General features: G+C 44.2%; 1 protein-coding gene across 6 annotated transcripts in view; it reads left to right on the forward strand.

The window, feature by feature from the left end:
• The window catches only part of gramd1a (GRAM domain containing 1A), a 32,093-nt gene extending 17,274 nt beyond the window's left edge, over positions 1-14,819 (forward strand). For 2 of the 6 annotated variants that reach the window (XM_086217907.1, XM_086217908.1), the window contains 11 exons: positions 696-1,023; positions 1,905-2,070; positions 3,575-3,721; positions 5,154-5,275; positions 5,818-5,960; positions 6,775-6,878; positions 7,965-8,195; positions 8,497-8,581; positions 10,430-10,537; positions 11,284-11,404; positions 12,118-14,815. In XM_086217907.1, coding sequence (XP_086074033.1) covers positions 696-1,023; positions 1,905-2,070; positions 3,575-3,721; positions 5,154-5,275; positions 5,818-5,960; positions 6,775-6,878; positions 7,965-8,195; positions 8,497-8,581; positions 10,430-10,537; positions 11,284-11,404; positions 12,118-12,219 — 1,657 coding nt within the window. In that variant the 3' untranslated portion in view covers positions 12,220-14,815. Of the gene's footprint in view, positions 1-695; positions 1,024-1,904; positions 2,071-3,574; positions 3,722-5,153; positions 5,276-5,817; positions 5,961-6,774; positions 6,879-7,964; positions 8,196-8,496; positions 8,582-10,429; positions 10,538-11,283; positions 11,405-12,117 lie in introns of all 6 variants that reach the window. The other 4 variants (XM_086217909.1, XM_086217910.1, XR_015118521.1 and 1 more) reach the window with 3 other exon arrangements.
• Positions 14,820-15,009: the final 190 nt, after the last annotated feature.

Genomic DNA, 15,009 nt, shown 5'->3' on the forward strand with positions numbered 1-15,009 from the left:
CACTGGAAGCTTTTGTTGCACCCGCAGTACTGTGACAAATTGTCAACTTGAGTAAAATTGTTTTCACTGGTTTCTCCTGTGTTGGGTGTGTTTCACACTGGGTGACACACACCCCCACACACACAGAGAGACCAGGGCAGGTGGTGTAATGTTGTTCTGCTGTCAGGCCTCGCTGTCTGTATGCTAATGCACAGAGACTGAATGATCAGGCAGAACAGCGCTGAATCTACATCTGTGTAAAACGGTAGGTGTAACGGCTCATTTAGAGCGCTTGCTCTTGCACAAATTCACATGCTGAGGGAAGACTTGTGGCGTTTTGTGCGTGGTAACGGCAGGGTCATTTTTACAGCAGTGTTGCAGAATCTCAATGGTGAATGAACAGCTGAGGAGTGACATAACTGTGAACTTGGATGAGAAGGAAATTCCTTGGAGACTCACACTGAGCTGACATGGCAAAACTGAACATATATTGATTAAGTATAATATTTAGGCTGTCTTTCTGTGCTACGGCGATCTTAAGGGCTCCTAGTGGGCCTAGGTTTAAGGGCAATAGTTCAGAAATGTTGCTGTGGATGGGAACTTTGTTCAGTGCCAAATTTATCAATTATCCAAGTTCTTTCACAAACGCTGGATTCACAATGTGACTTTCTTTCTCTCTATGTGTTTCTTTCACTTCCTATTGCTCCGTCATCCAGGCCAGGAGATGAGTCAGTATCAGTTACAGATCTGCTGGACCTGAGCTCAGTTTCGGTTCCCTCCTCGGGCAGCTCTCTTCCACCTCTGGTGCCCTGCAGTCAAGCCAGCCCTCCCTCCGCTACCAACGTCGTGGGCTCCTCTCCTCCTTCTTCTGCCTCCTGTTTGCCCATAGAGGTGCCTTCCTCATCCGGGCGCAGACTCAGTTCTGACCCCCTTGAGCCCAGTCCACCTAACTCTCACAGCTCGCCTCCATCCACCACTCCCACCAACGCTTCAGGCCCAGGCTCCACTAATGCTTCAGCCCCAGGCTCTGCCTCTGCCTCTCTAGTGAGTGTTCTAATCTTAGAGTATTTAAAAAAAAAAAAAAAACATAGGCCATGCATTATTAGTAGATTTTTTTTTTTCATTTTCATTTAATTGCATCGGGATCATTGGTCATTGACAGATTTGATGGATTCTGTCAGAAGTTTGCAACTATATAATGGTATAACTGGCCATGATTCAACATGTATTTGATATACATATCTGGTCTGTACATCAGCTCAAGTATCCACTGCGTTAGTGGTTACTAGTTGTTGAAATTTAATACTTCAAATCTTTCTGCAGGAATTATTTTACTCATTAACTAGTAAAAAATGACCTGTTTTGAAACTTTTGGCCTGATTCCTACTTATTCCAATCTACTGTACGTACTTTTTGACAGTTTTCTGTTGACTGATTTCAAATAGCTGCTCTGTTTAAAAACACACCCTGAATTGCAAAAGTATCTCGCTTTATTTGCATTTCCATAGAAGCTTTCAAAGACATAGGGAAGGCAAAGTGCTCGACTTCAAACAAATATGTTTTCATCAGTGCTTAAACCACACTTGAGGGAAAAAGTAAACTGAAAGGTTATACTTTTGGAGTAAAAGTCAAAAAGAAATGTGAAAAAATAGAACAGAATTTGTAGACATTGAGGAGTAGTTTGTTGTTGTTCTGCTCGTGAGCAGCTGTGGCGTTTGCCCCTGCAGTCCTGATCTTGATGCAGGCAGATGAATCTGTACGGAATAAATGGAGTGCTGTGTTGACTCTTGAGTTGCGCTGGTATGTCTGCTTGGCATCAACACGAGGCCAGCCCAGCTGAGCCCTCTTTCCTCTCTAAGTCATATGACAATGGGGTGATTTCCCTGCAAACCCTCTTTGCTTTTTTTCCCCCCTCGCTGCATCAGAATCTAGAGGAGGGCGGGGACAGCTTGTCTGAGTCAGCCAATCACATGCTGCCGACAATGAAAAGGCAGCCAGCTACCAGCCTGGGAAACCTCTCCTCCCTGGATATCACAAATGATGAGGAACTGCCTACTGACCCCAGCAACTCCTCGGACACGCAAGAAGAAAGTGAGTGTTGTTGAGGTGTCTGACCACCACCGGAATGATGACAGAACTCATTTTTCATGAAAGATGTAGATAAATGGGTACAACAGATATTTTAGCTCTTAAGAAATGTTTGATTTGACTTTCCAGTGCATCATGAGTTGACCAAGGCTTTGACTCCATCTTCAACGACAATAAGGTTTCATTTAAAATAGAATTTAAAATGAACAGGACCTCCTTCTACACACGAGTTTGAGCACAATGTCAGAATTTATCTCCGACACCAGTAATGCTCCTGGAAACATGTTTGTCGTGACTGTTTGTTTACACTCCGCATGCTTGTGCAGGTGTAAACAAGAAACTTATTGTTGACTCCGGAGTTTCCCGCAGAAATTTTGTTAGTTAAGGTGGCCGGGTGTGACGGGAAGAAGGGTCGTTCAGCTATCCAACTTCCAGATGAACGTCTTCCCAAAAAGTTTACTTTTTCCTGTTTTCCCGGATGTTGGCGAAAGGTGACAGACGTAGCGCAGTGACGTTCAAGCAGCAAATGCCGCTGTTCAGATGCATCCCACAATTTGGAGGCAAACCACATAGACCTTCTGTATCTAAAGATTTTAAACACTGATTATTTTCCGATTCATGACAGGTTTTTTTAATGCGTTCAGCTGAGGGGCGAGACTGGCGTCTGTCACGGTTTGGAATGAAAGGAAGAAAGCAGGACAGAATAACATGGCCAATATCTTTTTCTTTTCTTTTTTTTTTTTTGAAAGATGTTAGTTAAGGCAGCAGGCGTTTGTTGGTCAGGTGGCCGCCTAAGCTGTAAAGTGCTGCAGGAAACCCTGGACTCAATAATAATATACAGTAATATAATAGTATAATGAGTTCTTCCTCCTGAGCGGACCCTCTGTAACCACGGTTCACCAGGTTATCATGAGAACAAGATGTGCACAAGAGAGAAGTGAAACAAAGCCAGGATATACAGTTATTACAGGGAATTAAATCCTGAATCAAATCAAAGAATTCTCTTCAAAGGTGAAGTCCACCTACATAAATGTAACATGAATGTCATTAAACTAGGAATATGTGTGATGTTGTGGCACAGTCAAATAATGTTTCTGGAATGACCTCCATGCTGACAAGATAACGACGTGAGTACTGGGAGGTTTAAAGACGATCTCAAAGCAGATTTCACTGTGTCAACTAGAGCCGGCTCAGCAGGCATTAACGCTTACAGGAATAAGCATCGCTAGACAGTAGTAATTTGTGCAAAGCTATCACTGCTAGTGTAAATATGAATATCAAAATATCAAATATCGCTCTCACAACATTACACTGTTTTAATGTTGACATGTAGTAAGCGATTTAACTGCATATTTGAATTGCAGTTGGTTGTATTTACAGGTGGAACCTGCTCAGGCTTGAAAAATGGGGAATACATCTTCTAAAAACAACCAAGTGGAACTAAAATAACAAACAAATCTAATAGAAAAAGACTTGTATTAAGGGATGTTTGTCTGTAAACCCTCAGGTGAAGTGGAGTCGTTCTGTGCTAACCTGAACGGGCGGCTGCACATCAACACTGTGGTCCGTATGAGTGTTGACAAGCTGCATGACCTGCTCTTCTCTGCTGACACACACTTCATCCAGCACCTCTTCTCCCAGCGACACTTCACAGGTATGTAAAAACAAACAGATGGTTGGATTAAGGCTCTCTTTTTACTGAAGGAATATTAATTCAAGTCAAGTGCCGTCATGCCGGATCTGAAATCTGGCTTTTGAATCTCAGAGTGCAATTCGTCACCTGCGTCACCTTTTTCTTTCACTCCTAGATGTTTCTAGAAAAGCACATAGTTAAGCAAAATCCCAGATTCCAATCTTAAAATTGAAGTGGCTGAAAAGCAAAATGTCTGGGGGTCTAAAAAGTTAATTTTAGACTCTGCTGTCATGACAAACCTATTATTATGTTGAAATATCAAAGCCTGTCTTGTCTAGACTGTCATGGATCCCATGCCTGAGAGATCTTCCCCTAAATTGTGTTTCGCTTGGATGATGTGACGCGCCTTCTTTGTATCCCAGAATATACTTTAACAGCTTGCACAGAACTTGCATTAACTTGTTGTGTAACATTAGATGTAAGAGAGCAAGTTTGTCTTGTTGAGACAGTGACAGTTGGGGCCTGCTGTCTGCTGTTGAGTGCTTACTAAGGCAGCTGTGAGAGGAATTATCATGTCGTTTCATTCTCATTGTCTGACTCGAGAACCTGGTGTTTACTGTTGATGTTCTAGGGATGATACGTTCTTAAGCCAGTCATAAGATAAGATAAACTTTATTCATGCCTTACTCAGAAATGCTGTTGTTACAGCAGCATGGGGGCAAAAACGACAGAAAATAGTGCAAAGTTAGAGCTGCAGATATCAAATTATTACACAACACATTGGCACCCTGATTGTTATCTGTGGAAAAAAAAAAAAAAGCCTGCTTGTGACTTTTGAAAAGGTTAGAGGCAGTGGTTCCTCTGCGCTTCACTCCTGCTGATAAATGCTGGTGTGATCATTTGAAAACTGATGCAATGAGAGAAAGTGCCCACCGCGGTGTGCCCGTAATGAGGGTGCCACGCTAGTTGTTTCCACTTGGTTAACCCGCCTCAACCCGCCTTTTTATCTTCTTTTTTTTTTTTTTTTTTTACTCTTTTGCTGGTCCAGATGACTTCATAAGAATTGTTTAATCAGTTTCTTGTCATCTTGGTTTGAAGGAAGTGTGTTTTTGTGACATTTTTGGTAGTTTAAGTGAGGACAGAGCCGTGAAGTTGATTCTGCTTGTGACTGTCCCTGTTGGAGGCCCTGCCTGCTTGGGAACATTGTGTTGCTCTAATTGGGGCGTTTCTTTTTTTTCTCCCCGTTTTTATGAAGGAGTGTGGATTGACCTAATTCCCCCTCTCTCTTTCTCTCCCTCTGTTTCTCTCTCTCTCTCTCTCTCTCATCACCCCTTTTGAATCTCGTGGTCTCTTTGTTTTTCATTCATAAATTCCCTTCCCCTCCTGTCTTTTTATCACCTCATTTTCACATCTTGTTCTTTGCGGGCACACACTCATGTTCTCTCACTCTCAGACCTCTCGGTGGGTGAGTGGCAGCAGGACAGCAGCACTGGGAACACTAGCCGTGTGCTCAGCTACACCATCGCGCTCAACAACCCCCTCGGTCCCAAGACCGCCCCTGTGGTGGAGACGCAGGTCAGTTCTAAACAAACACATCCATGTTTGTCCTTTCACCCATTTAGCACACACTTGATGTTTTCAGCCTTGGTAGACGTTTTCCTTTCCTCCTCTTAAGTAATCATTCGTGGATGTTGCGTGTGGACATCTTTTCAGTTGAACAAGGCAGCGTTACCAGACAGTTGCTTTGTAAGTTGCTGTTAACTGTCAGATAGATAGAAATTTGCTAACTTCTTTAGCATGAGCCGAGAGCAAAAATGTATCAGTCCATTTACGTTCCGATGCTTACCTGTGGTCACAAATTCTGGCCACTGGCTGGAAGAATAAAATCGGTAACCAGGTTAGTTTTCTCCTCGGGGTGGCTGCTACGTCATACTGCTCCAGCTCTGTTCGTTTTATGTTGCTTTTCATTGCCAAAACTCATCTTGTAAGTCATTTGTCCCTAATTATTTTGTCACATCATCGCCAAGACACCTTTCCTTGTCCTAGAGAGTGAAATGGTCAGCCAATAACTTTGCATACCAATAAGCTATCCACCTCCCTTTTTGTTCCGCCTCTAGACGTTGCATAAGAGCAGCGCCCAGGGTGAGTGCTATGTGATTGACTCGGAGGTCATCACCTCAGGCATCCCTTACCAGGACTACTTCTACACTGTCCACAGATACTGCCTCACCTCCATCAACAAGCACAAGAGTCGTCTCAGGTGGGGTTGATGTCTGATTGGGGCGACACACAATGTATGAAAACTACTGTCAAAGGAAAGGAGCTACAGGTGGAGTGAGCCTTTATTTGCCAGCGTCTCCAAAGGGGGACTAATGACAGAATTCAGCTGAGCTCTTGAAGGGCGACAGAGCCGTCACATAACCAAGTTTCATCACCTCCTTTTATGTGACACGTAGATCCTTGTTTATAGATCTGCTCTCAGGTCTCAGCAAAGTGTAGCTGAGAGCGTCAGTGCATAGCCTCGGGGAGCAGTAACTCCCTCTGGTATTTAAAATAATCCCCTCAGAGCTTTGTCTCCTTGGTTCAGCTAGTCTCCATTGCTACTGTCCTGTTTAGTAGCTGCAGGTTCCTACTCTTGACAACATTATGTTACATTTGTAACACCTTGAGATATTTTCTTCAAATTGGGAGTAAACATTCGCACGGACTGAAGCGTTAACTTGTATTTTGGTCTATGCACAACTGTAAAAACAGCAACAACAAAAACAAAAAAAACCTGATTTGGCCTAAGTCACATGACAGCACACAAAAGTCTAAATGCACAAAATGAAATTTCATACCAAATGGTTCAAACTCTCACTTTTTCCTAAATGAATTGTTTCGATTCTCATGAAATGACTCTTTTTTGGGCTTGATTTTCTAGCTGAGTTTAGTCAAAGACTTTCCCCTGTTAGACCAATTTTTGTAAGTTGGTAGGAATATTTTTTTGTTGGTCAAATGTCTTTTAAAAAAAAAATCAGGATCCATCTATTGGTCAGGTTATAAATAAGTTTTTTGTGTCTTCTTTCATGCAGAGTTTCATCAGACATCTGCTACAGGAAGCAGCCCTGGAGCCTCGTGAAAGCCCTGATTGAAAAGAACACCTGGAGTGGAATTGAGGAGTACTACAGACACATGGGTGAGTCACACAGTCACGCATATTTTTTTCAGACGTGCTTTCTGTGGTAAAACGCTTGTTCCCTTGTTCTCTATTTCTTAATATTGATAACGTAGCCTCAGTATAGTAGTTGCGAGCATCCTATATAGCGTTGGAACTTCTCTAATGCTCAGGGACTGTGAATTGCAAATGCTGTCCCACATACTCATCAATATGCGCTCCACTAACGACCTGTTCTCCATGTTCTCTTATATAAACATATTGGAAATGGACAGTAAGACAGTTTCCATTTGGTCTGCTTAATTTGACTGATGAAAATCAAAAACGTAAGAGGAGAGCAAATTTGGATGAATCAAAGCTTTCATTCATAAAATTTGGATGCCTTTACAAGTTTAATTTTCTATACACATGGACCACACTCATGTCACTGACGACCATATTCCAAATAAGGCAATAATTCCATAGAAGTGTTTACATGAGTTGCTTTTAGAACATTCCGCCCGCCCACACTACGTTTCTACGTCAGAGCTTCCTGCTAAAATGTTGTCATTGTGGTTTATATTGCGTGGGTTTTTTGGTTGCTAATAATACAAAAACACTGTGATCAGAGCCGAGTCTGGGCCACGCGTTGTAAAGAAGTTTGACTATCTTACGTGTAACAGAATGTTCTGAATACTTATATGTACAATTGGAGTCTGTACATGGCTGCGTTGCAACTTAATAATGCACGTAGCAACGGAAAATGTGATTATTGATTTCTCCAACTATGACCTTATTCAGGTTAAGGTCATTAGAAGGGATGTTTACTGCTTACGTAAGTGTGTTGATACCACAATATTCCCTCCATGTAAATGTTGCCACTGATAATATCCAGGTAGGATTTTTACATCACCTGTGGTTTGCTTATTTAAATTAGAAAGTCTTTTATTTGAATAATGTCATGTCTGGTTGACAAACATGAACAGGAAGAGCACCGAGACTGTGAGGAAGTACTAAGTACTGGATCTGACACAGGTTGGACATTACCTGCTGTCACAGAATGTACTTTGGTTGACCATTCAGCCGTATTTAGAGCACTTTTTCATCCCTCCTCTGTTTTCCCTGCAGAGAGTGAGGTGTGCAAGCTGGAGACTCTCTTGCAGTCTGAGGTTTCCGTGGTAACCACAGGTGAAGCAGTGGGCGCAGACACCGCCAAGACCCCACCAGCACTGCGCCGACGAAAACGCACCTGCTCTCGACGGCAGGGAGAGCGGGAAAGGGAGAGGGACGGAGGAGGCCTGGGTACCGGGGACCGAGGGGACAGAGGAGTTGGAGAGGAAAGGGACAGAAGAGAAACCAGTGAGTCTGATCTTAAATCATGACAACACTGAAGCTTGTGTCTCCAGACTAAAGCCTGAATCCATCATCTTTGTAGTTCTGCCCCCTAGTGGATTTCTTCTGAATTACATCACACAAACTATAAGGGTTTCCTCTGGGAGAAGGTGTGTGGAATGCTTGAGAGAGTTGAGGAAAGTCACAAACACATCAAACTATAGTGTGGTATTCCAGGGGCCTGGGAACACTGTTTTACTCACAGATGCGTTCATGTACATGGGATGGGATTGGTCGCTGAGTGGAGAACTAATTTTGTGTTTTGTAGGTGCTCAGTACATGAAGCTGGGAGAGCGTTCGCGTAGTGGAGGACAGAACAGCATATCCACCATCCTGCTTATCGTCAGCTTCATGTAAGCCAAAGTGGGGTTTTAACGTCTCTCCTGATCCTCCCTTCTTCTTAAACTTAATTTATTGTGGTTTCCAACATGTTTTTATTGGACTGAAGGAATCGTTCTGTTTTTTTTTCGGTGTACAGTGAATCACTCACAGATGAGTGTCTCGAGAAGGAGTTGATGTAAAAATGGGAAAGGGTGGAAAACAATTAACACATAATAGCATGCATGTGTCCCTTCTTTAGCAATATGTCTCAAGATGGGCTTTAAAGAAATAGTTCATCCAAAAAAGTGCATTTTTCCTTTTGAGTACTCACAAAGACGTTTTTCTATCCGTCATCAATCACGAGCAAGTGGGCGCGAGTTGGTTCAACTGAATGCTCCAGCTGGTCACATTTGGGACGACCGTGAAGTTTAATTGTTTTAGTTTTTAAACTCAAATCCAAGTGTTGGCAGATTTCTGAGCATCACTGCCTACTGCAAAGAGATTGGCAGGATTGCAAATAACATTTTCATTGAATGTATCTGAAATTTTCATGTAAAAGCTGCGGGCTGCTGCACCTACTGAGCAACCAACACCAAATGACTCAGAACTTGGGGCCTATTGGTCTGGATTAGTGATCAGACTGGTGTCAATCAAATCTAGCGATCAGCAAGTTCAGGGGCACTTACTCCACTTGTGGTGGTGCACAGTAATAACATTAACAGGCAGCAGCTCCAGAGAGCACGGCAACCAGAGAAACCGACAAACTCCTCCCTTCAGCTGTTAAGGTGAACATTTCTCTACTGAGCTGGTCACTAAAATTGAAGAGTCTGCAGTTTGTAGCCCGGGGGGAGGGGAGAAGATGGGTGTGTCTTTGGAAACGTAATGTGTTTATTGAACTTTTAAAATACAATTCAACTTAGAGAAGTACGTGTAAAACAATGAGATTTAAAAAAAAAAAAAAAAAAAAGTACCTAAAGAAATTGCTGTGGTTCACGCAGGGAGGCTCCAGTACAGGGTGTGCTGGCTTTTGACCAGACAAAAGCACCGGCACAGACGTCATTTTATTAGGGTCGAAACGTTGTCATCGTTGTTGGAAGCCAGATTTGTGATTTAAATTCAAACCGGATGAACCCTCCAGCCCCACTTCCTATATTATGACATATAGGAATGATCAGAATGGACATGTTTCTTCCAGTCTTTTGGTAATAAACATGTGTAGCGTTTCTCCTCGGTCTCCGGCCCCGATCAAATGTTCTGCTGTCAACGTCTGATTATATATTTTTGAATATATCAGCTTTCTGCTGGCTTGTTTCCCTCCATGTTTGAATGCTCCCTCATTCAGACACGTTTGACATTGATCGTATGCTTACTAATGGCCTCACGATACTTTTCTTGCTATTTCTCCTCTTCCCCCCCCCCCCACCTTTCTGCAATACTACTTGCGCATAGGATCTGTATCAGGTATCGTATGAGAGGCTTTTACTTTATACCACTGCCTGCAGAAAGAAACACGTAGGAAATAACCACTTCCTGACAGGAAACATCCACCTTTTTATCATGCGTCCATGTTAAATGTAAAATGCTTCAATGACACCGACGCAGTTATTCTGTCTTCGCATTTGTTGTCAGTCTGAACCCACAGCACCGTTCCTCTTGTTGCCTCTTACACACAACCTTGATATTTGTAGTGGGTGGATTTTTCCTGTAATAAAGTCAGAGTGTGTTGTGATTGAGAGCTGAGTGAGTAGACTTCAGCACTGACCCACCCTGAAATATTTGTGAAGAGATCATTTTGAGAGCTTTTTAAATAATTTCTCTCTCTCTCTCTCTCTCTCTCTCTGTCTTTCTCGCTCCCCCCCCCCCCCCCCCCCCCCCATCAGTCTGGTGGTGCTGGTGGCTCTCAACATGCTGCTGTTTTACAAGCTGTACGCTCTAGAAAGAGCGGCCCATACACTGGAGACATGGCACTCCTATTCCGTTGCTGACAGGTAAACACGCTCTCCCTTTTTCCATACAGGTAGGGACTGTATTTTCTCACTTCCTCACCCAGAGGGCTATTTGACCACTGGCTCATGAGTTGTTTTTGTGAGACCTTGAGGTCTAAAATCTCCCTCAGATTTAATTTAATTGCAAAGCAGGAGGACTTGTTAGACTTAAATAAAACAAGCGTGATCTTCCTGAGAGTTTATGAATGGCCTTATATCTGTCTGATGATACGAAGTTAAAGCCAGCGGGGGGGGGGTGGAGCCTATCCCAGCAGCCTTCAGGCAAGAGGCGGGGTTCACCCTGGACAGGTCACCAGTCCATCACAGGGCCAACACATAGAGACAGACAACCATTCACTCTCACAGCCACACCTACGGTCAATTTAGAGTATCAATCAGCCTCGTACCCTCTTGATGTCTTTGGACTGTGGGAGGAAGCTGGAGTACCAGAGAGAACCCACACAGGAACAGGGAGAACATGGAGACTCACACACTCTATCTGCGAGGTGACAGTGCTAACCACTGCACCACCATGCCGCCTATTATGTCCCATTACACACAGATTTGGTGCAAAATAGGACCTTTTTTTGACAACTCGAGAATTGATAAAAATGGTAAAGTATCCATTCAGAATACCACAGAAACAACCATGCCTCCATTTTGTTTCAGACTTTTGACATCTGACAGTAACTTCAGCACTCATCTCCATCCCTCCTCCTCCTCTCTTATGCGGTCTTTCCTCTCCTCAGTCCCCTTCCTCAGACGGCTGGGGAGTGGGCTCAGGTCCTGCAGCTGCAGAGGCAGTTCCACCAGGCGCAGCTCAGCAAGTGGCAGCAGATTCTGCAGTCCTCTGTCACACTTCTCGACCAGGTGAGGCTGTTTTTTTGTGTGTGTGTGAAATAAAACGGTTACGAGCAGATACGGGAGGCGGAAGTGAGTAAGTAGTGTGAATATGCGGCACGGAGCTGAGCGATTAACATCCAGCTAGAAACAGAATCACTTCCATTTGACTTGGAATACTTAAGAAATTGTAGTCCTTGTTCTCAAGGACATTTCTGACAACATTACTTATCAAACATTGATGCTTTTATGTTGAGGGAAAGATCTCACACCACTGGAACTGATTTTTGTGGGCGGCTGATTATCAGTCGTGTCTGACTGGAAAAAGAAGGTGAGGAAGTTGACTTGAACTGTCAACACAAGAAGGTGTGAGAAGTTGGTTGATGTGTCAACAAACCGTCAAACCCCGACCGTTGTGACGAGTGTGACTCTGGTGATCTGATGACACGTGGACAGGTGTGAACACAGCCAGTGCTCATTGTAATCCAGTCACCCAGACCGCATTCAGACGTGGTCGGCCCCTCGTCTCTCCTGGACTCTGTCTGTATTGTTTTATGTAGCGCATGACAGTGAGATCTGATCCTTGGTGGAGATGCATTCTTAAAGCTGTCCTCTTATAATCCGATCACCCTCAGTGACTTACGATTGGATGGCCTGAGCAAGGCTGTAAGGTGCTTGATGATGTCACTGATGATGTAATCCAGCATGCCTGACCTCCTCACTCCCATCGTTTCATCTTTCAGATGAAACAGTCGCTAGAGAAGCTCCACCGGGGCATCGTGGTCCCAGAGGTGCAGCAGGACCCCACCGCCGACCCCATCACAGAGCCCCCGACTGAAGCCTGAGCCCTGCCTCATTTGGTCAGCGGCCTCCTGACCGTCTCCCACACCTCAGCACTCCACGGAGGGCTTGTAGAGAAGAAACAAAGGAGGGGGGCGTCTTTGCCTCCTTTCTAAACCAGGAGTGGGACATGTGAGGGGAACTACATCACCCACAACCCTCCTCGCCTGACTGACTTGAAATGGCGAAGTTCGCCGTCAGCCTCAACCAGAGACTACTTCAGTAAATTCATTGAGACTGCTATCAGGACCACAGCAATAATGAACATACAGCTGCAAGTCATCTGTATGAAGAGTTTGGAACCAGGCCACAGGTGGGCCGATCCCGACCAATCACCCCTCAAGAATCCACAAAGGAAACAAAACAAAAACAAAAACATTTCAGACTTGGATTCACCTGTTTTCAGAATCCCTCATTTCACGACTATCACAGACTTCGCTTCCTCTTTTGAGCAACATTTCAAAGGTCCCGCGGGAAAAGGGGTCAGGCACTCGTCCTCCTAGTCCTGGGATACATTTGCCTCTCGTGAACGCCTGCTGAAAACGAAAAGACATCACCAGCTGTCTGGATGGGGATGAACAAACACCCAGTAATCCATCTCTCGCTCTTTCCAGCAGGGATTTGTTCTTCCGTGTCGGAGTTGAGCCCCGTCAAAGGTCGTCCAACCTCTGCGAGAGAGCACGAGGACACTTGGAACACCAGACTCACTGTCTCTCTTATTTTTAGGTGATCTGAAGGTAAATTCCTAACACACTCCCACTGCTGTTGGGGTTTTATCTTTTCTCGGACTATTTTGGACCGCGAGCTGCGTCCGACTGTTTCTCGGACCGTTGCAGTATTTATTGTTACCAATGACCTGAAGTCCTGTCCTGCTCCCGAGAAGTCATTCGTTGGCTGTTTAGTGCTCTGATTTGCTGTATCGGCGCGGACCAAGAAGAGCTAGAAAGGAATGATTACTGGTCACAGCAATAACGACAGTAGTGATTCTAGTACTTCTGAATGTTTCAAATAGTATATAATAATAATAAGAAGAAGAAGAATGTGTGTGAATGTGTGTAGAGGCAGTGATAAAAAAAAAAAGAAACAAGCAGATATTTTGACTTGACAGCTGCGTACGTGTGTGTGTGTGTGTGTGTGTTCATGAGGAGTTCATGTTACTATTTCAGATATTTTATTTTATTTTTATTTTTATTTTTTTGAGATTTCTCTTTCACATTTCACTCTTCATCACAGACCTCAACGTGTCACCGTCGACGTGAGCAGGCAGGAAGGTTAGTAAGTCACTCCATGGTGCCACTGGGCCAGATGTTGTTTGTTTTTTTTAAATCAAAAGGACCAACCAGGGGTTCGTGGGCCCATGTGAAGAAAAAGGGAATCTGTTTCGCAGTATTGTTTCTTTACGTGTTTGTAACATTCATTTTGACTGACTCGTCTTTTTTTTTTTTTTTTTTAAATTTCTTTTCTATGTCTTTGATTTTCGTCGTCTTTTGTTTGTCGGCACTCTTCCGTCCACTTGATCCCGGCGTCCGATGACAGAAAAGACATCTCACTCCTCTCGCCGTCTTGGTTTTCCTCCTCGCTCTGTATTTCTTCTCTCTCCTCCACTCCACCTGCTCGCTCCCTCTCTCTTCATTGATAAGTGGCGGCTACAGATTCACGCGGGCCCTGCTGTGCACGGCCATCCTCGGACAACAAAAGGTTGTATTATTTATTCAGGGAAGGGGGGGAGAGAGAGGGAGCGAGATGAGGCGTGGAGATGAGAACGTACTGGAAAGATGTGATTGTACGCCACACCATTGTACACCACACCATGGAGAGAAATGAAAAGTTATAACAACTCCTTGCTTGTCTTTGAGTCTCTGTCTCCTATTTCAGTTTCCTTCAACAATCCAAAATATCGCTTTCAGTCTCCCAGGAAAGAGTCAACATCCAGCGGGCCGACGCTGCCGGGTTTTGTACTGAGAGAAGCGGAGGGCAGAGAGAAAATAGACCCCTCCCTCCCTCACATGACGCAGCTGCTGAAGCCGTAATGTAGCAACCATCCAATCGCGATTGATGACCAACTTTCTGAACCGAAATGAGAACTTGCAGTGTTGGCGGCGTTTATACGATGATGGGCTGACGTCCCGTGTTTAGCCCGAACAGCAGCCTTTCCCAGAGCGACTCGTGTAAGGGAGAACCAGAACTGACTTTCAGGGAAATTTTGCAAAACATGTTTCGCACTAAATCCTCTTACACGCCTAGTTCCCAGTACGTTACTGGTAAAACCATTCAGGGAACCATCAGGAGCGTTACTTGGAAGGGTCTGTTACCGGCCTCACCGATCACCGGGGTCGTGTCTGAACAAGAATGTTCTGGAATGTATTTGTGAGTGCAAATAGTGGCCAGTAATTTATTAGGAACAATGTAAAAAGGAGGGTTTTTTTTTGTTGTCCTGGAATTTTTTTTTTTCCTGATTAATCATTAATTTGGGAAAATTACGAAAAGTGTAACTGACGATACCCCCACCCCCCCAGCTGCAGCAGCAGCATTAACGTGAGTCATCAGGCCTCCTACAAGCCCAGCGGCACTTGTCGGTAGATCAACTTTATAATTAGACGGATGCGTTTCGGTTCACGGCCTTCATCAGGGTCTCGGCCACGATCCTGGGATGTGGGATGCCGGTCTAATAATAAAGATGTTCTACACGACACCTGTTGTTGGGGTGTTTTTCTCTCTCCAAGCACCTCGGGAGAAGGTGAAGCTGAGCCTTTAAAACTGTCCAAAACATAAATATGGTGAATGTACTGCCATTT

Source organism: Aulostomus chinensis, chromosome 11, assembly GCF_037954235.1.
Source record: "Aulostomus chinensis isolate RoL2024-O1b breed Wild chromosome 11, RoL_Achi_v1.0, whole genome shotgun sequence".
NCBI lineage: Eukaryota > Metazoa > Chordata > Actinopteri > Syngnathiformes > Aulostomidae > Aulostomus > Aulostomus chinensis.